General features: G+C 41.8%; 1 protein-coding gene across 3 annotated transcripts in view; it reads right to left on the reverse strand.

The window, feature by feature from the left end:
- The window catches only part of dok6 (docking protein 6), a 609,418-nt gene that overhangs the window by 265,763 nt on the left and 322,543 nt on the right, over positions 1–21,112 (reverse strand). For all 3 annotated transcript variants that reach the window (XM_063055165.1, XM_063055183.1, XM_063055174.1), the window contains one exon: positions 7,107–7,221. In XM_063055165.1, the coding sequence (XP_062911235.1) occupies positions 7,107–7,221 (115 nt within the window). The remainder of the gene's footprint in view (positions 1–7,106; positions 7,222–21,112) is intronic.

The raw sequence follows: 21,112 nt of genomic DNA on the forward strand, positions 1-21,112 counted from the left end.
CCATGCTGATTTTGGCCTATTTTATCATGCACATCAAAGTACACCAAAACCTCATTCTTAATATTGGACTCTAACATCTTCCCAACAACTGAAGTCAGGCTAATTGGTCTCTAATTTTCTTTCTTCTGCCTCCTTCCTTCCTTAAAGAGTGGAGTGACATTTGCCATTTCACAGTCCTGAAGAATCTGGTGATTCTTGAAAGATCATTAATAATGCCTCCACAATCTCTTCAGCTACCTCTTTCAGAACTTTAAGGTGTAGCCCATCTGGTCCAGCTGACATCTACCTTCAGGTTTTTCAGCTTCCCTATCCCCTTCTCCTTAGTTATAGCAACTACACTCACTTCTGCCAACTGATACTTTTGAATTTCTGGCTCACTGCTAGGGTTGTTCACAGTGAAGACTGATGCAAAATACTTATTAGGTTCTCCAGCATTTTTTTTTGCCCCCATTACTGTTTTTCCAATATCATTTTCCAGCGTTCCCATATCCACTCTCTTTTGTTCTTTTTATATATCTGAAAAACCTTTTGATATCCACTTTGATATTTTGGGATAGCTTACCTTCATATTTCATATTTTCTCTCCTAATGGATTTTTATTTGCCTTCTGTTGGATTTTAAAAACTTCCTCAGTCCTCTAAATTTTCACAAATTTTTGCACTATTATATGCCCTCTCTCTTGCTATTATCTTCTCTTTGACTCTCCTTGTTACGCAAGGTTGCCTCATCCTCCCTTTAAAATTCTACTTCACCCTTGGGATGTATGTATCAAACATCTTCCAAATTGCCTCCAGTAACTCCAGCCATAGCTGTTCTGCCATCATCCTTGCTGGTGTCCCCTTTCAATCAACTTTGGCCAGCTTCTCTCTTATGCCTCTGTAACTCCCTTTACTCCACTGTAATATTGATGTATCTGACTATATCTTCTCCCTTTTAAAGTGCAGGGTGAATTCTATCATATTATGATCACTGTCTCCTAAGGGTTCCTTTCCTTTAAGCTCCCTTATCAAATCTGGTTTATTACATAACGCCCAATCCAGGATTGCCTTTCCCCTAGTGGACTCAACCACAAGCTGCTCTAAAAAGAAATCTACAAATTCCCTCTCTTGGGGTCCGGCTCCAACCTAATTTTTCCAATCTACCTGCATATGGAACTCCCCCGTGACTATTGTAACATTGCCCTCATTACTTGCCTTTTCTATTTCACATTGCAAATTATATTCTACATCCTGGCTACTGTTTGGAGGCCTGCATATAGTTCCCACCAGGATCTCTTTATCCTTGCAGTTTCTTAACTCTACCCCAAGGATTCTACGTCTTCCAACTCTATGTCACCTCTTTCCAAGGATTTGATTTCATTTGTTACTGACAGAGTCACCCCACCCTCTCTGCCTATCTGCCTATTCTTTCAGTTCAATGTGTATCCTTGGATGTTAGGCTCCCAACTATGACCCTATTTCATCCCAATTGCAGAACATCCTTATTGAATCTGAAGAATGAAGCCTTGTAAAATTTTACAATTTATAAAGAAGTATTTGGGATTATTGTCAATGCTTTTATTATCGCCTTAAGACAACTGCTGGAGATACTGTTGACAGTCTAAAACTATGAATTCCACAAGGGACAGAGAATTAGTTGTGGAGATCATTGAAGGTACTTATTATTAAAGGACATGAATCTGAAAATAGAGGAATGTACATGTTGGTTCAATAGTTAGGGTACATAGGAACATATTGATAATAGAGTTGTTAAGCAAGTATATATGTGTTGGCCATCATTTGTCGGGGATTGAGTTCAAGAGCCACAAAGTAATGTTGCAGCTCTATAAAACTCTGGTTAGACCATGCTTAGGATATTGTGTTCCATTCTGTCAACTCGTTATAGAAAGGATGTGGAAGCTTTAGAGAGGGGGCAAAAGAGCTTTACCAGGATGCTGCCTGGATGAGAAGGCATGATGTATGAGAGAGCTAGGGCTTTTCTCTTTGGAGTGAAGCAAGGTGAGAGGTGACTTGACACAGGTGTACTAGATGTTAAGAGGTGTAGACTGAGTGGATAGCCAGAGACATTTTTCGGGAGGGAAATAGCTAATATGAGGGGACATATTTTTAGAAAATTGGAGGAAAGTATAGGAGAATGTCAAAGACAAGTTTTTTTTTACATGGAGAGTGGTAGATGCATTAAACACCCTACCAGAGATGGTGGTAGAAGCAGATACACTGGGAAATTTAAGAAACTCTTAAATAGGCACATGGATGATAGAAACATGGAGTGCTATGTAGGAAGGAAGGATTAGTTTGATCTTAGAGTAGGTTAAAAGGTTTGCACAACTTTGTGAGCTGAAGGGCCTGTACTGTGCTATAACATATAATGCTGTAATGCATATTTTATTCCATAACCATACTTTAACCTCTAACTTTAATTTTTGATTTAAGCTTTATACTTTATAATTGTCGAATGTTGTCTTTCTTTGCATGTTGCATCCTAACCAACGCACCACAGCAAATTCCGAATACATGTAAACGCCAGAGTGACTGCAGTGCCACATGTGAATGAGCATGGGTAGGTTGGTAGGTTGAAGGGAGGAACAGGGTTTATTTAGCTGTTGTTGCATTGCTTCCTGTTGTGTTCTGTTGCATTCTGTGTGGTTCTGCCAACCATTGCAGGGATACAATGTTGGCACCGCAACGTGCGGGCTGCCCTCAACACATCCTTGGGTGTGTTGGTTGTTTATGCAAATGACACATTTCACTGTATGTTTCAATGCACATGTGATAAATAAATCTACATCTGATTCTGAACCTCGATCTGTTTTATGTTCTATGTTCTCAATAGATTTCAATGCCTATCTAAACTACCTTGCTTATAGATTGTGCTAAATTAACTTACAACAAGTACTCAAGCACATTTATCAACTCCAGACATTCAATGTTTGTGCAAACACATGCATGCAATCATTACAGTTTCACAGATTGATGCAATATATGTTCTAAGATAAAGAATCTATGATTAATGCGATTGCTGGTAATCGTTCTGTGCTCTCCGCCAGTTTTACTGGAAAGACCTTTGCACATGTCCCTCCATATTAATGAAATACTGGCTCCTAAGGTGCAGACAATTTCTCATTGCCTTGGGGGTGCACCAAGCTTCAACATTTTATTATATGCTTAGATTCTGCTTAAACATCATAGCAATTGGGATTGAAGCGAGTTGATTTGGCCAAGGGAATTCTTTCCACAATAGATTCTCATTTTTTAATCATTGGAGTTACAATGCAATTTACACAACTCATCTCTGGTGGAGGTAACATGCTGGTCTGAAGGGCATTGTGCTTAATCATGATCGCAGGTCAGCTCTCCCATCAGACAAACAGGGAAGCTAATGAGTTACCACCAGAACCTTCCAAAAGTCTAGTTAACATTTCAAAGGTGCTGTAGATATGAAAGAAAAGTAGGAGTACTGGAGATACAGGCAGTTCTTAAGTTAAGAGTATGTGTGGGCTTACCTTCTGAGAGAATGGTTTGTATTGTGATTTTCCTTAATGTATAAAGCATGTGTCAAGAAATGCAGATTGCAAAAGAAATTATGTTGATTTATTTTTTTCACACAGATTCCACGAGAGCAACTTTTCTTCTGTACTTAGGACTTCTGGATAATGGTTTGTGAATTCTGTAAGGCAGGGGTCCCCAACCTTATTTGCACCACGGACCGGTCTAATATTGACAATATTCTTGCAGACCGGCCGACGGTGGGGGGGTGGTGTTCAAATAGGGTTGTCAAATTTCTCACTCCCAAATAAGGGACAAAAGTAGCAGTCAAATATGGGACACTTGTGTTTACCCCGAGAAAGACTACCATGACCATGAAGCCTTGCGGGGGCACCTGTGTGTGCACGCTTGACGTGCGCATACGTGGCGTGTGCATGTGTGTACGTGCCGATTTTTTCTACAAATCGGTTTTGGCTTAATCTTCCTGATTCTGTTAAGTGAAACTACACTGTACATATATTATTTCTACTTTATATAGGCTGTGTGTTTATCATATCATTCCTGCTTTTACTATATGTTAGTGTTATTTTAGTTTTTATTTTTTATTTGGTATAATTTGGTAGGTTATTTTTTGGGTCTGGGAATGCTCAAAAATTTTTCACATATAAATTAATGGTAATAGCTTCTTCACTTTATGCCATTTCAGCTTACGAATGGTTTCATAGGAACGCTCTACCTTAGCGGGGGAAATACGGGACAAGGGTGGTCCCGTATGGGACAAACCAATTTAGCCCAATATATGGGATGTCCCGGCTAATACGGGACAGTTGGCAACCCTATGTTCAAGTTCAACAGTGCGTGACAGGGAATGAGGAAAGGTGCAGCTGACTCATATCATTTCATATCGCCAAATCATATTGTTTCCTCGCGGCCCGGTAGCACATGCTTTGCAGCCCGGTGGTTGGAGACCACTTCTGTAAGGATAAATTTTCAGAATGAAAACAGGCCTAATGCTGGAGTTTAATAGAATGACAGGAGATCTCACTGAAACCAAATCAAACATTGAAAGGCCTAGATAGAGTGAACGCAGAGAGGATGTTTCCTCAGTGGAGAGTCTAGGACCAGAGAGCACAGCCTCAGAATACAAGGACTTCCCCTTAGAACAGCAATGAAGAGGAATTTCTTTAGCCAGAAGATGGTGAATCTGTGGAATTCATTGCCACCGATGCTGTGGAGACCAAGTTATTAGGTATATTTAAAGCAGAGGTTGCTAAGTTCTTGATTAATAAGGGTGTATGGGAAGAAGGGATGAGAATGGGATTGAGAAAGATAGTACATCAGCTAGAAGGAATATTGGAGCATAGTCAATGGGCTGAATGACCTAATTGTACTCCTATGTCTTATAGTCTCATGCATTGGTTGGCTGTACTCAGACGGTTAGGGAGCATCAATGAAGGGAGAAACAGAGCTAACAAGTCATTTGCTTTAAATGGTAACTTGATTCCACTCTTCACACATGCTGCCTGGCCTGCTGGGTATCTCCATTCATTGCTAATATTTCTCTGGATCAATGGTTGCACATTAACGCGGCAGTTAGCACATCACTCTACAGAGCCAGTGAACCAATCGTGGTTCAATTCCCATTGTTGTCTGGAAGGAGTTTGTACACGTTCTCTATGGCCACATGGGCTTCCTCTGGGTGCCTCATTTCCTCCCATATTCCATGTTAGGATTAGTAAATCGTGGGCGTGCTATGTTGGTACCAGAGGCATGACAACACTTGCGGTCTGCCCAGCAAAATCCTCATTAATTTAATTTAATGCAAACGATTCATTTCATTGTATGTTTCAATGTTTCAATGTTTTGATGTTGATGTGATAATTAAAGCTAATCTTTAATCTTTATTTTCTGTAGATCACTTAAACCTGTACATCGAGACCTAACAATCAAAGATTGGTATTTGCCTTGCACATCTAATTTCATAAAACATCTCATAGTGCTTCACAGCCAAAAATACCCTCAGTGTTCACTTTATGGAGGAATACCTAGATCTGTAGGACTGAAGGAGGTTGTAGAAGGAGGAAAACTGATTAGCTCCAGCTGACATGTTACATCCTGTACCAAATAAGGTGGCCACTGAGTGTATGTTCCTGATCTTTTACTGCTGTAACCCATTCACTTCAAGCATTATCCCTTCAGGTATCATTCCTGAAGAAGATGACAGAGTTTGTCATCGAGACGTCAGTTACCATCGATACCTGTACCCGACTAGAAACTCAAGAAGAGTTTATTCCTCATATACGTTGGGAAAGCACTAGATCCTTTTTCAGAATTATGTATTTGCACTCTCGCTGTCCCTATCTACAAACTGGTTTTACCACCAAATAAATATTTTCCCTCTTAACATTTTCCTCCAGACTTATGCAGCCTGATGTTTGATAATTGAATCTTCTGACATTTACATTGGCTCAGTGGCTTGTTAACATCTCAGGAAATACTGAAGGATGATGACTGCTGGTATCACATTATAAGCTACTAGGCTTTTTATTATTTCAATGAAATTGTAACTCACACAAATTCCATACCCAAAAGGCACCCCTTTCCAGTAACTTTACTACCTATATTTAGCATAATTAAAAGAAAAGCTTGCAACCATTTTAGCAAAAAGAGGAACTGAATTAAATTAAAAGCTATTTTTATTGAGGATAATTGATAGGCATTAAAAATATATTTATTTATTTAAAAGCTTTTTATTTGAGGACAATTGATAGGCATTAAAAGAATATTTATTTATTTAAAGGCTCTTTATTGAGAATAATTGATTGGAATTAAAAGACTATTTATTTAAAGGCCTTTTATTGAGGATAATTGAATGGAAGAATGAATCAGAAGAAAAAGAAGTGAAATACAGCTTTCAGCAGAAGTCGTCTTGGAAGCAGTTAAAAAATAATGTTAAATTGGGTTGAAATTTTATTAACTATCTTGAGCGCATTAGAGACTGTTAGCAGAAATCCTGACTGATATCATTTGTTGTTTGAGCAAGAAGAAAATTGTTCCATAGGGTTATTAAGTATCTCTGAAAATTCAGAACAATTCATTTAGGATATCTGCAGAGTGAAATAACCTAATCAACAAGTACTGGTGGACACAATTATTCTTTTCAACTTTTTCTTTGCAAAGTAAGGACAATATAATTCAATCCCATCAGTCTATGAACGATCATCATATTTTTAACCAATTCCCTGCATTCTACGATACGCCAGTTGTGAGATATCTGGTGCCATGGGCAATGTTACACAAAAGACACAGAACACATCGCAAACTGCATTATAAAGTGCATTAATAGTATCTCAGGGATATAATTTAAACCGCATTAGAGGATGAGAAAACATCTCTTTTACTTAGAGCAATACTTATCTTTGCTTAATGTTAAAAAAAGTTGTACTTCTATAAAAATTCAAAGGTTCCAGTTCATTGTCAACATAGTATCTGCATCAAATTATCTCAAAGATAAAATATTCTGTCTTTCTATCTTTTCTTTGCATGTTAGTCTGGATGGGTTTACATTTCCAAAATGGGCCTGAGCTTCCTCAAGCTATAGATGCACAAGTAATTGCTTACCTGACTCACAGGCAAATGTCTTTGATGTTTCATCATGAAAGATAATTGCCACAGCATGTTTCTTTGTCTCCCGGGGCAACCTGCTTATGTTCCTGATGCTGTGCAGCTCAGTTACCTGGAAGCAAGAGTCAGATTAATTATAAAAATGGCACATTCTTTCATTTGATGTCCCACAAGGGAGAAGAGTATTGTTTTTTTATGATTTTTGTGTATATGTGTGTATTCATCACAGTGAGAGTACTAGCTGTGGGCAATGGATTTTTTTTTAAAGTTAGGTGCATGCAATATTATTAAGCATTCAGGATTAGCTGCTACACAACTAGTATGAAGCAGACAGGCATGCTAACAAGTTGCATCACTGCATGGTATGGAAACTGTACTGTGGTTGGCAGGAAGACTCTGTAACAGGTAGACAAAATTGCCCAATGCATCACTGGCACCAGCCTACCCACCATCAAGGACATATGTACAGAAAGGTACCAGGAAAAGGTCAGTAACATCATGAAGGGTCCTACCCACCCTGCTCGTGGATTCTTTGTTCCATTCCCACCCAGGAGGAGGCTACGTAGTATTCATGCCAGGACCACCAGATTCAAAAACAGCTATTTTCCCCAAGCAGTAAGGCTGATCAATAATTGCACACCACCCACAACCACTACTTTAGCATTTCCTGATAGATTAACCTTATATACAGTCACTTATGCCTGGCATCACCTTATGGATATACAATCAAACTACATAGAAACATAGAAAATAGGTGCAGGAGTAGGCCATTCGGCCCTTTGAGCCTGCACCGCCATTTATTATGATCATGGCTGATTATCCAACTCAGAACCCCGCCCCAGCCTTCCCTCCATACCCCCTGATCCCCGTAGCCACAAGGGCCATATCTAACTCCCTCTTAAATATAGCCAATGAACTGGCATCAACTGTTTCCTGTGGCAGAGAATTCCACAGATTCACCACTCTCTGTGTGAAGAAGTTTTTCCTAATCTAGGTCCTAAAAGGCTTCCCCTTTATCCTCAAACCGTGACCTCTTGTTCTGGACTTCCCCAACATCGGGAACAATCTTCCTGCATCTAGCCTGTCCAATCCCTTTAGGATTTTATACGTTTCAATCAGATCCCCCCTCAATCTTCTAAATTCCAACAAGTACAAGCCCAGTTCATCCACTCTTTCTTCATATGAAAGTCCTGCCATCCCAGGAATCAATCTGGTAAACCTTCTTTGTACTCCTTCTATGGCAAGGATGTCTTTCCTCAGATTAAGTGACCAAAACTGCACACAATACTCCAGGTGTGGTCTCACCAAGGCCTTGTACAACTGCAGTAGTACCTCCCTGCTCCTGTACTCGAATCCTCTCGCTATAAATGCCAGCATACCATTCGCCTTTTTCACCGCCTGCTGTACCTGCATGCCCACTTTCAATGACTGGTGTATAATGACACCCAGGTCTCGTTGCACCTCCCCTTTTCCTAATCGGCCACCATTCAGATGATAATCTGTTTTCCTATTTTTGCCACCAAAGTGGGTAACTTCACATTTATCCACATTAAATTGCATCTGCCATGAATTTGCCCACTCACCCAACCTATCCAAGTCACTCTGCATCCTCTTAGCATCCTCCTCACAGCTAACACTGCCACCCAGCTTCGTGTCATCCGCAAACTTGGAGATGCTGCATTTAATTCCCTCATCCAAGTCATTAATATATATTGTAAACAACTGGGGTCCCAGCACTGAGTCTTGCGGTACCCCACTAGTCACCGCCTGCCATTCTGAAAAGGTCCTGTTTATTCCCACTCTTTGCTTCCTGTCTGCTAACCAATTCTCCATCCACATCAATACCTTACCCCCAATACCGTGTGCTTTAAGTTTGAACACTAATCTCCTGTGTGGGACCTTGTCAAAAGCCTTTTGAAAATCCAAATATACCACATCCACTGGTTCTCCCCTATCCACTCTACTAGTTACACCCTCAAAAAATTCTGTGAGATTCGTCAGACATGATTTTCCTTTCACAAATCTATGCTGACTTTGTCCGATGATTTCACCGCTTTCCAAATGTGCTGTTATCACATCTTTGATAACTGACTCCAGCAGTTTCCCCACCACCGACGTTAGGCTAACCGGTCTATAATTCCCCGGTTTCTCTCTCCCTCCTTTTTTAAAAAGTGGGGTTACATTAGCCACCCTCCAATCCTCAGGAACTAGTCCAGAATCTAACGAGTTTTGAAAAGTTATCGCTAATGCATCCACTATTTCTTGGGCTACTTCCTTAAGCACTCTAGGATGCAGACCATCTGGCCCTGGGGATTTATCTGCCTTCAATCCCTTCAATTTACCTAACACCACTTCCCTACTAACATGTATTTCGCTCAGTTCCTCCATCTCACTGGACCCTCTGTCCCCTACTATTTCTGGAAAATTATTTATGTCCTCTTTAGTGAAGACAGAACCAAAGTAATTATTTAATTGGTCTGCCATGTCCTTTCTCCCCATAATCAATTCACCTGTTTCTGTCTGCAGGGACCTACATTTGTCTTTACCAGTCTTTTCCTTTTTACATATCTATAAAAGCTTTTACAGTCAGTTTTTATGTTCCCTGCCAGTTTTCTCTCATAATCTTTTTTCCCCTTCCTAATTAAGCCCTTTGTCCCCCTCTGCTGAACTCTAAATTTCTCCCAGTCCTCAGGTGAGCCACTTTCCCTGGCTAATTTGTATGCTTCTTCTTTGGAATTGATACTATCCCTAATTTCTCTTGTCAGCCACGGGTGCACTACCTTCCTTGAATTATTCTTTTGCCAAACTGGGATGAACAATTGTTGTAGTTCATCCATGCAACCTTTAAATGCTTGCCATTGCATATCCACCGTCAATCCTTTAAGTGTCATTTGCCAGTCTATCTTAGCTAATTCACGTCTCATACCTTCAAAGTTACCCCTCTTTAAGTTCAGAACCTTTGTTTCTGAATTAACTATGTCACTCTCCATCTTAATGAAGAATTCCACCATATTATGGTCACTCTTACCCAAGGGGCCTCTCACGACAAGATAGCTAATTAACCCTTCCTCATTGCTCAAAACCCAGTCCAGAATAGCCTGCTCTCTAGTTGATTTCTCGACATGTTGGTTCAAAAAACCATCCCGCATACATTCCAAGAAATCCTCTTCCTCAGTACCTTTACCAATTTGGTTCACCCAATCTACATGTAGATTGAAGTCACCCATTATAACTGCTGTTCCCTTATTGCACACATTTCTAATTTCCTGTTTAATACCACCTCCGACCTCACTACTACTATTAGGTGGCCTGTACACAACTCCCACCAGCGTCTTCTGCCCCTTAGTGTTACGCAGCTCTACCCATATCGATTCCACATCTTCCCAGCTTATGTCCTTCCTTTCTATTGCATTAATCTCTTCTTTAACCAGCAACGCCACCCCACCTCCCCTTCCTTCATGTCTATCCCTCCTGAATATTGAATATCCCTGAACGTTGAGCTCCCATCCTTGGTCACCCTGGAGCCATGTCTCTGTGATCCCAACTATATCATAATCATTAATAACAATCTGCACTTTCAATTCATCCACCTTATTACAAATGCTCCTTGCATTGACACACAAAGCCTTCAGGCGCTCTTTTACAACTCTCTTAGCCCTTATACAATTATGTTGAAAAATGGCCCTTTTTAATGCTTGCCCTGGATTTGTCGGCCTGCCACTTTTACTTTTCTCCTTAGTACTTTTTGCTTCTACCCTCACTTTACACCCCTCTGTCTCTCTGCACTGGTCCCATCCCCCTGTTGTGAACTAACCTCCTCACGCCTAGCCTCATTAATTTGATTCCCACCCCCCAACCATTCTAGTTTAAAGTCACCTCAGTAGCCCATGTATATGCTATCTTGTGTATTTATTTGTGTTTTTTTTTAATATTGTATTCTTTATCTTATTGTGTTTCTTTTTCTGTTACATCAGAACTGGAGTAACAATTATTTAATTCTCCTTTGCACTTGTGTACTGGAAATGACATTAAACAATCTAGAATTCATTCCACTACATTCCAATCAACATATTTTCGTTCCCAAGTTCAGGAAGACTAATTTGTGGACTAAAGTATGTTTAGTCCTTTAGGTTGTGACTTATTAGGGCTGTGTTTCCCATTCCAGCCTTCATCAACACCTCTTGCACAGTTTGACTACATGAGGAAACAATCTGCGAACAACTTTCTGCTGGCAGGTAAATAATCAGTAAGAATGAGTTTGAAAATGCTCAAATCCATTGAGAACATGGAGAGATGACTGTGTAGGCAAGACTAAAATAACCACCTAATGCCAAGCTTCAAGATGTTATCACTGGGAAAAGAAGCAAATAAAGTAATGTTGCTTTTATAATAATAAAATGAAAGTATCTAATCTCTGCTTTTGCTCAATGTTAGCTACTGAGATAGAAACCTGTCAGAGCAAAATCAAGGATACTATCTTAGTGCAGGGGCTCCCAACTTTTTTTATGCCATGAACTAATACCATTAAGTAAGTGACCATGGACCCCAGGTTAGAAACCCCTGTCTTAGTGCACTATTGATGGAATGTTACCTCATTGAAATTACTGATATCCAAACAAGATGTTTGCAAGGGTTCCCAAACCGGGGCCCACAGACCCCTTACTTAATGGTATTGGTCCATGGCATAAAAAAGGTTGTGAACCCCTGTGTTAGAGTGTAGTTCCTTAACTCTTTAGAGATCCATAGAGAATTTTGCCCCATTTCTATCTTTCAGTTAAAGCTAATTAAGTATCTGGTCAAATAGTGCTGCCTGTGGGATCTTGCTGTGCACAGGCTGGTTGCTACATCTCCTCCATTCTGGCAAAAATTACAGCCCAACCTAACCCAGGACTGTCGAGGACGTGAAAGGCCTCACAGATGTTACAGGCTGATTTCAGTCCCCGTTTGTGTTAAAATAGCAGGAAGGTACGTGCGTCCTCCAAAACTACTTAATAATGTCAGATTTCAAATTCAGATTTCCTTATCACAAGTACACGGAAACATACGGTGAAATGTCTAGTTGCGTTAACAGCCAACATACCCAGGGATGTGCTGGGTGCAGCACATGACAGTTATCTCTGCATGCTAGCTCAGCTCTGGGACTTCTTCACTCTCTCTGCATACCAATGCTCAAAGCTCAGAGTAAATTTATTGTCAAATTGCATATGTGCGTACGTATGTGCGCCCTTAACTCCTGGTGGAGTCATTGAGGCGCGGTCATGACAAGCTTTTTTTTTTGGTATGCTCAACGTATGGCGTGTTTTGGGCATCTGAAACCTGGTGGAACCCATCCCTCTCCTGGTTTTTTTAATAAGGTCCAGTTGTTAGCTCGACACTTAACCCAGGCGTGGATGGAGAGTGTACAAGGGAGCCGGCCGGATTCAAACTCGGGACCTCTCGCCCCGAAGTCCAGCGTTGATGCCACTACGCCACCAGCCAGTAAAATTACATATATGTCACCATATATTACCTTGAGATTTATTTCCTTGCAGGCATTCACAGTAGATCAGGGAGATGTTGTACAATAGAATCAATGAAAGATGACACACAAAACCGCCAAACAATCAATGTGCAAAAGACAGATGGTGCAAATTAAAAAAAATACTACTGGGAACATTGTTGAGTCCTTGAAAGTGAGTCCAAAGGTTGTGGTATCAGATCAGTGTTGAAGTGAGCAAAGTTTACTGATTCAGGAGCCTGATGTTTTAAGGGTAAAAACTGTTTCTACAGCTGGTGGTGTGGGTCTGGTGTTGTCCCCAATACAGGAATGTGCTGGGGACAGCACATAACTGCTAGCTCTGCACTCTAGCTCAGCTCTGTGAATTCTTCATCCTCTCTGTGCAACAGGAACACAAAGTTCAAAGTAAACTTATTATCAAAGTACATGTATGTTGCCATATACAACCATGATTATTAAATAAGTAAGTAATAAATATCGAGAGCATGAAATGAAGTGTCCTTGAAAGTGAGTATATATTTTGTGGGAACAGTTCAGTGTTGAGGTGAGTGAAGTTGTTCCCTTTGGTTCAAGAGCATGATGCTTGAGGTGTAATAACCGTTCTTTAATCTGTGGGTGTGGATTCTGAGGCTCTTGTACCTCCTTCCTGATGGCAGCAGAGAGAAGAGAGCATGGCCTGGATAGTGGGGGTCCTTCACAGCATTCCATATAGATGTGCTGAACGGTGGAGAGGGCTTTACCATGATGGGTTGGGCTCATCATGATAGGGGTGGGCTTTGATTCCAATATGTGGTCTCTGGTGATATGTAATTCAACAGGGCTACCAAGCCTATGGAGTAGTGAGTCAATGCCTACTGGAGAGTAGGGGGAAATTGGAAAGGTAATTGGTTATATTTTTTATGTCTGCTTTTTGATGCCTATGGCATCACTGACGTTATGGTCTGGCGTTACTCGAAATGACAGTTTTCGGGAATGAATTAGCATGTACACAGTACAAGCTATCGCAGTCGGACTGACTGACTGACTGTGCCTCAGCTGATGTCATAATTCAACGCACTCAGAATGTCAGGCTGAATACATCAGACCATCGTTCCTGATGATGCTATCAGCATACATCTTGAAGCCTAAGTGCTAAAGATATCTAAACTGTCAAGAGAGAATTAAAAAAAAAGGACTTTGATGAGAAATTTTGGTGTCTGCGGAATATATTTTTTCATATGGGTTATTAATTCTGACAGCATTCCAACTTTGACAGCATGCCTTAAGAACAAAACCAGTCTCTGCATTCTCATTTGTGAGACCACACTTCAACTGGCAGCCGTGCCTGAGCTTTCTGCATATACTTCATCAAAATTATTGCAGGCAATTATCTTGTTTCTTGAAACAATGCCAAACCGCTGGAATAATAATTAGACAGAAGCTAGCATGCAAACTTAATTCAGAATTGATATGGCTGATAAATATGGCTAATATATCATTTAGTGGTTCTGCCACTCGTAATGTTCAAAACTAGGGTACCCATCATTGTTACAGCAAAACTGAGCTCAAGGTGGACAACACTGGATAAAGGTGATGGGTTTTGTAAAAGGACTCACAGTCTGTAGTATCCACAGAACCTGGCTGTGGTCCTTCCACAGTGGACAGATGCACAGTGATTGCATCACGGCCTTGGTATGGAAACACCAATGCCCAGGAATGGAAAAGTCTACAAAAAGTGGTGGATACATCCCAGCCCATCAGAGGGAAAGCCCTCCCCACCTTTGAGCATATTTACAAGGAGCACTATCGCAAAGAAACAGCTCAGGGATCCCCAAGCCATGCTATCTGTTCCCTACTACTATCTGACAGAAGGTGCAGGAGCCTTAGGTCCCACATCACCAGGTTCAGGAACAGTTATTACCCTACAGCACTCATGTTCCTGAACCAGTGGGATAGCTTCCCTCACCTCAGTGCTGAATTGATTCCGCAACCTACAGATTCACTTTCAAGGAATCTACAACTCGTGTTCTCAGTATTGCTTATTTATTTTTAATTTTATTTGCACCATTTGTCCTCTTTTGCACTTTGATTTTTGTCAGTCTTATATAGTTTTTCATAAATGCAATTGTTCATAAACTCAATCTTCTGAATTATTTCTAAATTCAATTATATTTCTTCATTTCCTCGGACCCCCGGCGCATGTGGCATGGCATACAGGTCATTACAGACTTCAAACCACCTAGTACTGTGCCCCCTTCCAGCTCTGCTTCCCTCCCTGATGAGCTCAATTACTTCTACGCTCACTTTGACGGAGAGAACAAGGAGGTCATCCTCAAAGCGAATCTCCCACCTAGTGAACTGCCTCTCTCACTTTCCACCTCTGATGTTTGCGCCACCCCGAGCAGGGTGAATGTACGGAAGGCAGCTGGTCCGGATGGAACACCTGGCTGTGTGCTCAGAGTCTGTGCAGGGCAGTTGGCCGGGGTCATCACGGACATTTTTAATCTGTCCCTGGCCCAGGCATGTTGTCCCCACAAGCTTCAAGAATGCCACCATCGTGCCAGTGCCAAAGCACTCCTCTGCCACGGGCCTGAATGACTTCCACCCAGCTGCACTCACCCCCATCACTGCAAAGTGCTTTGAGAGACTGGTTCTATCACATCTGAAATCCTGTCTGCCCACTACCCTGGACCCCCATCAATTTGCCTATTGCACCAACAGGTCAACAGAGGATGCCGTCTCCACGGCACTTCGCTCCGCCCTGACCCACCTGGACAGCCTCAACTCTTACATCAGAATGATGTTCATTGATTTTAGTTCGGCATTCAATACTGTGATCTCCTCCAAGCTGATCACCAAACTTTCACCAGCTTGGTATCAGCTCATCCCTCTGCAATTGGACCTTGGACTTTCTGACTAACAGACCCCAATCAGTTAAGTTAGACAACCTCTCCTCCTCCACTCTCACCCTGAACACCGGCATGCCTCAAGGCTGTGTGCTGAGCCCTCTTCTGTACTCCCTTTTCACCTATGACTGCGTTCCTGAACATGGTTCTAACTCCATAATCAAGTTCGCAGATGACACTACGGTGGTTGGCCTGATCAGTGGGGATGACGAGATTGCCTACAGGGATGAGGTCCAGCTCCTGGCCGCGTGGTGTGCCGATAACAACCTGGCCCTTAGCACCTAGAAGACCAAGGAGATCATTGTAGACTTCAGGCATGCTAGGAGCCACACTCACGTCCCCATCTACATCAACGGAGCTGTAGTGGAACATGTATCAAGCTTCAAATTCCTTGGTGCCCACTTTTCTGAGGATCTCTCCTGGTCCCTGAAATACTCCATCCTGGTCAAAAAGGCGCAATAGCGCCTTTATTTCCTGCGGATCATCAGGAAAGCTCACCTCTGTCCCAGGATACTGACGAACATTTACCGCTGTACCATTGAGAGTACACTCACCAACTGCATCTCAGTGTGGTATGGCAATTCTCCCGTATCGGATCGCAAAGCACTCCAGCAGATTATCGGCACCCAATTGCCCACCACTGAGAACATCTACCATAAACGCTGCCTGGGCAGGGTGAAAAGCATTATCAAGGATGCATTTCACCCTAACTAGGGACTTTTTACTCTCCTCCCATCCAGTAGGCTCTACAGGAGCCTCAACCCCCACACCAGCAGGCACAGGAAGAGCTTCTTCCCTGAGGCTGTGACCCTGCTGAACCTCACATCACAGCGCTAAGCAGTATTGCACCCATATTGTACTGTCTGAGTACTTTTATATTTGTGTGCTGTAGCACTTACTTTTTATTCACAGTTATTTTGTAATTAACACTATTCTTTGCATTTCTGGTTAGATGCTAACTGCATTTCATTGGCTTTGTATCTGTACTTGGCACAATGACAGTAAAGTTGAATCTAATCTAATCTAATCTAATCTAATTTACCTATAAAAGCCTGTAAGAAAATGAATCTGAAGTTTTTATTTGATGGCATATAATAATTCGATAATGAATTTACTTTGACTGTGACTCACCATACCATTGTGTGGAGTGTGATTTCAGTGTTTGGTACCCTGATACATGGTACAATGGGACTTAACAGACTTGTTATGCAGCCTCAGCATTTGGCAATGAATAATTCATTGCCCCTAACAGAGGACTTTTTTAAACTTAAAAAGCACTGGGGAAGAACAAGGACAGAGATGAAACTGGTTTGTAAAATCTGTCCATTGCCACTAAGCGATTAAACAGATTCCTCAAGTTCCTCACTTGACTTCGTAGGGATCCTCACGTTAAATACACTCCAAGCCATTTTGATCACTCGGAACTTGATGGGACTTAATGGTCACATAATACCAGCACCATCCTTAATAAGCAGTAAAAGCAGTAATAATTAGACCACTGGACAGGAGACAATTATCCATTCTCTGCCAACAATTCCCGCAAATAGATTCCTTCACAGTATTTTCAATATTCAGTCCTTACACAGGTAGCTAAGCAAATTGCTTGTTTCTCTTGTATTGGGTTCTGAAGGTTCTTTCTATATAGTCCAAATTTCTCCAAGTTATGTATTTTAGAAGTCACCTGCTAAATGGATCTGCCATTGTCCAGCTGTTGGAACTTCAGGAACTACTGGATACCTGCAAATGCACCTTTGAATGTGGAAGTTTGACCTTTACTGGGTGTCATAGAACAATACATGTGTCACTGCACACCATGGCCTGGCTTCATGATAAAGTCCAGTTTTGACTGGCAAATTACTGCTTGGATCTTGTACAATGAAGTTCTTTACTGGTGCAGTTTAGAGACTACATTAAATTCGAGTGAGACTCCAAGCTGATGGGTCAGGATAACTAGTAGTTTTGAGTATAATTCAAATATTATACTTCTGAAATCTGGCCGTAATAATGCAGTGATTTAGAAAGTAATAAATATACACATCAACATGATCTTGCAATGAATGGACAGAGATTAAAGCATAAAGTTTAACTTGCTGAGTCCCCTGGAACAAATATCATTAGGTTTGTTTTTATTTGCATTCATTGTTTTTACTTTTCAAAAATTAGTTTAATCATTCCAATAGTATTTGAATGACTCCAATATTCAACATACAAATTGGAGATGTTCAAAACTGTTAAACCTCTTCATAGATAAACCCGTTGGGAGCAGGAGCTTGTGACAGCATTCTGGCCAATTTTCCAACTCAGAGGGCTGGGGGGAGTGATGGCCTTCCTTGGAGTCTACAAGTGGCAGTGGGGTGAGGCCAGCACTGTGCAGGCTAGTGTCATGTACACTGCAGGAAGGGAAAGGGCTGAAGAAGAAGGAGTCTGATAGGAGAGGAGAGTGGGCCATGTAAGAAAGGGAGGGAGGAGGGACACCAGAGGGAAGTGATGGGCAGGTGAGGAGAAGAGAAGGGGTAAGAGGGGAGTCAGAATGGGAGTTGAAAAAGAGAATAGGAGGAGGGAGTGACATTACCACAAGTTAGAAAAACAAATGCCATCAGTTTGTTGACTACACAGACAAAATATGAGATAATGCACCTGAAAACTGAGAGTGGCCTCATTGTGGCAGTAGGGAAGATAACTGTTGGTGCCCCTCCTGCTTTCCTTTCTCCCATGGTTCACTCTGCTGTCCTATCAGATTCCTTTCTCTTCAGCACTTTATGATTTCCACCTATCACCTGCCAGCTTCTCAATCCTTCCCCCGTCCCATAACACCATAAGACCATATGATTATAGGAGCAGAAGTTGGCTATTTGGCCCATCAAGTCTGCTCTGCCATTCAATCATGGGCTGATCCAATTCTTCCAGTCATCCCCACTCCCCTGCTTTCACTCCATACCCCTTGATGCCCTGGCTAATCAAGAACCTATCTATCTCTATCTTAAATACACCCAGTGACTTGGCCTCCACAGCTGCTCGTGGCAAAAAACTCCACAGATTTACCACCCTCTGACTAAAGTAATTTCTCTGCATCTCATTTCTAAAAGGACGTCCTTCAATCCTGAAGTTGTGCCCTCTTGTCCTAGAATCCCCTACCATGGGAAATAACTTTTCCATATCTAATCTGTTCAGGCCTTTTAACCTTCGGGATGTTTCTATGAGATCCCCCCTCATTCTCCTGAACTCCAGAGAATACAGCCCAAGAGCTGCCAGATGTTCCTCATACAGTAACCCTTTCATTCCTGGAATCATTCTTGTGAATCTTCTCTGAACCTTCTCCAATATCAGTATATCCTTCCTAAAATAAGGAGCCCAAAACTTCACACAATACTCCAAGTGTGGTCTCACGAGTGTCTAATAGAGCCTCAACATCACATCCCCGCTTTCATATTCTAAACCTCTCAAAATTAATGCCAACATTGCATTCACCTTCTTCACAACTGACTCAACCTAGAGATTAATCTTTAGGATAGCTTGCACAAGGAATCCCAAGTCCCTTTGCATCTCTGCATTTTGAATTCTCTCCCTATCTAAATAATAGTCTGCCTGTTTATTTCTTCCACCAAAGTGCATGACCATACACTTTCCAACATTGTATTTCATTTGCCACTTCTTTGCCCATTCCCCTAAACTATCTAAGTCTCTCTGTTTCCTCAACACTACCCGCAACTGCACCTATCTTGGTATCATCGGCAAGTTTAGCCACAAATCTATTAATACTGTAGTCCAAATCATTGACATACATCGTAAAGAGCAGCGGTCCCAACACCAACCCCTGTGGAACTCCACTGGTAACCGGCAGCCAGCCAGCATAGGATCCCTTTATTCCCACTCTATGTTTTCTGCTGACCAGACAATGCTCCACCCATGCTAGTAACTTCCTTGTAATTCCATGGGCTCTTATCTTGCTAAGCAGCCTCATGTGTGGCACTTTGTCAAACGCCTTCTGACAATCCAAGTCTACTGCATCTCCATTGTCTACCCTGCTTGTAACTTCCTCAAAGAATTCCAGTAGGTTTGTCAGGCAAACCATGACCTTTCAGGAAACCATGCTGGCTTTGGCCTATCTTGTGCCTCCAGGTACTCCGTAATCTCATCCCTAACAATTTATTCCAACAACTTCCCAACCGTTGATGTCAGGCTAACACAGGGGTGTCAAACTACCACATCCGGCCAGTGGGATGATTTGGGGGAAAAAAAGTATATTCATGATCATTTATTATGTATCTGTTTGGCAGCCGCTCTCTCTCCCACCGCTGTCTGTGAGACTGTTTGCTGTTGTGGTTCAAAATGCTTTCCAAGAAAAGAAAATTTGACATCGAAGGTTGGATATTCAACGATAATTGGAAAGATTGTTTTTTCTTCTGTGAGTTCAACGGCAAACCTTTGTGTCTGATATGCTCAAAACAAGTGGCTGTGGCAAAAGAGTATAATATCAAACAACACTATGAGATGTCACACGGAGAACAATGTGACAAGTACACAGGACGACTCAGAACGCAAAAGGTGAACGAGCTTGGAGCAGCTCTGAGAAAACAGCAATCAGTGTTCACCAAAAGTTGAGAGACTCGTGATGGAGCTGTCAAGGCCAGCTATACTATTGCCAACAAAATAGCTGCTGCGTCAAAGCCATACTCGGAGGGGGAATTCATCAAAGCATGCATGCTGATGGCAGCTGAGCTGGTGTGCCCTGTGAAGAAACAGACTTTTGGTAATATCAGCTTGTCAAGAAATACTGTGGCAGACAGAATCGGGGACTTTGCAGGAGATTGGAACAGTCAAGTAAATGACAAAGTGAAGTCATTTATTGCCTTCTCTATTGCAATTGATGAGAGCACCTACATGACTGATGTAGCTCATTTGGGAACATTTATTCGTGGTGTTGATGCATCTTTGACCATCACCGAGGAGTTTGTGGAGATGGTGCCCATGATGAACACCACAATGGTGAACGATGTTTTCTCCAGCCTCGGACAGACTGGGGGTTGACCGGAGTCACGCTGTCAGCGTGGTAACAGATGGCGCACCGTCCGTGGTTGGGAAAAAGGCATGTGTTGTGGTGAAACTCAGAGAGAAAGTTCAGACAGAGAATCCACAGCAGGAATTCTGGAATTTTCATTGTATTATACACCAAGAGGCTCTATGTAGCAGGAGCCTGAAAATGGACAATGTCATGGATGTAGTAATCAAAACGGTTAACTTTATTAGAGCCAAGGGACTCAACCATTGGCAATTTGACTCTCTTTTGTCCGAAAATAATATTGGACACGGCCTACCCTACCACACTGAAGTCCGCTGGTTGAGCAGAGGGGTTGTGCTCAAACGTTTTTATCAATTACATGTGGAAATTGGGCTATTCATGAACGAGAAAGGGAAGCCAGTGGCAGAGTTGGATGACCCAGACTGGCTTCATGATCTTGCATCTCTGGTGATATAACAGAGCACTTAAATGAGCTTAATGTTAACATGCAAGGCATCAAACAAATTTGTTAATGGAATACTACGACAGCACTCGTGCCTTTCAAATTAAATTAGGCCTGTGGGAGATACAACTATCCCGGAGCAACCCAGCTCATTTCCGC

The sequence above is a fragment of the Mobula hypostoma genome, chromosome 1 (assembly GCF_963921235.1).
Source record: "Mobula hypostoma chromosome 1, sMobHyp1.1, whole genome shotgun sequence".
Lineage (NCBI taxonomy): Eukaryota > Metazoa > Chordata > Chondrichthyes > Myliobatiformes > Myliobatidae > Mobula > Mobula hypostoma.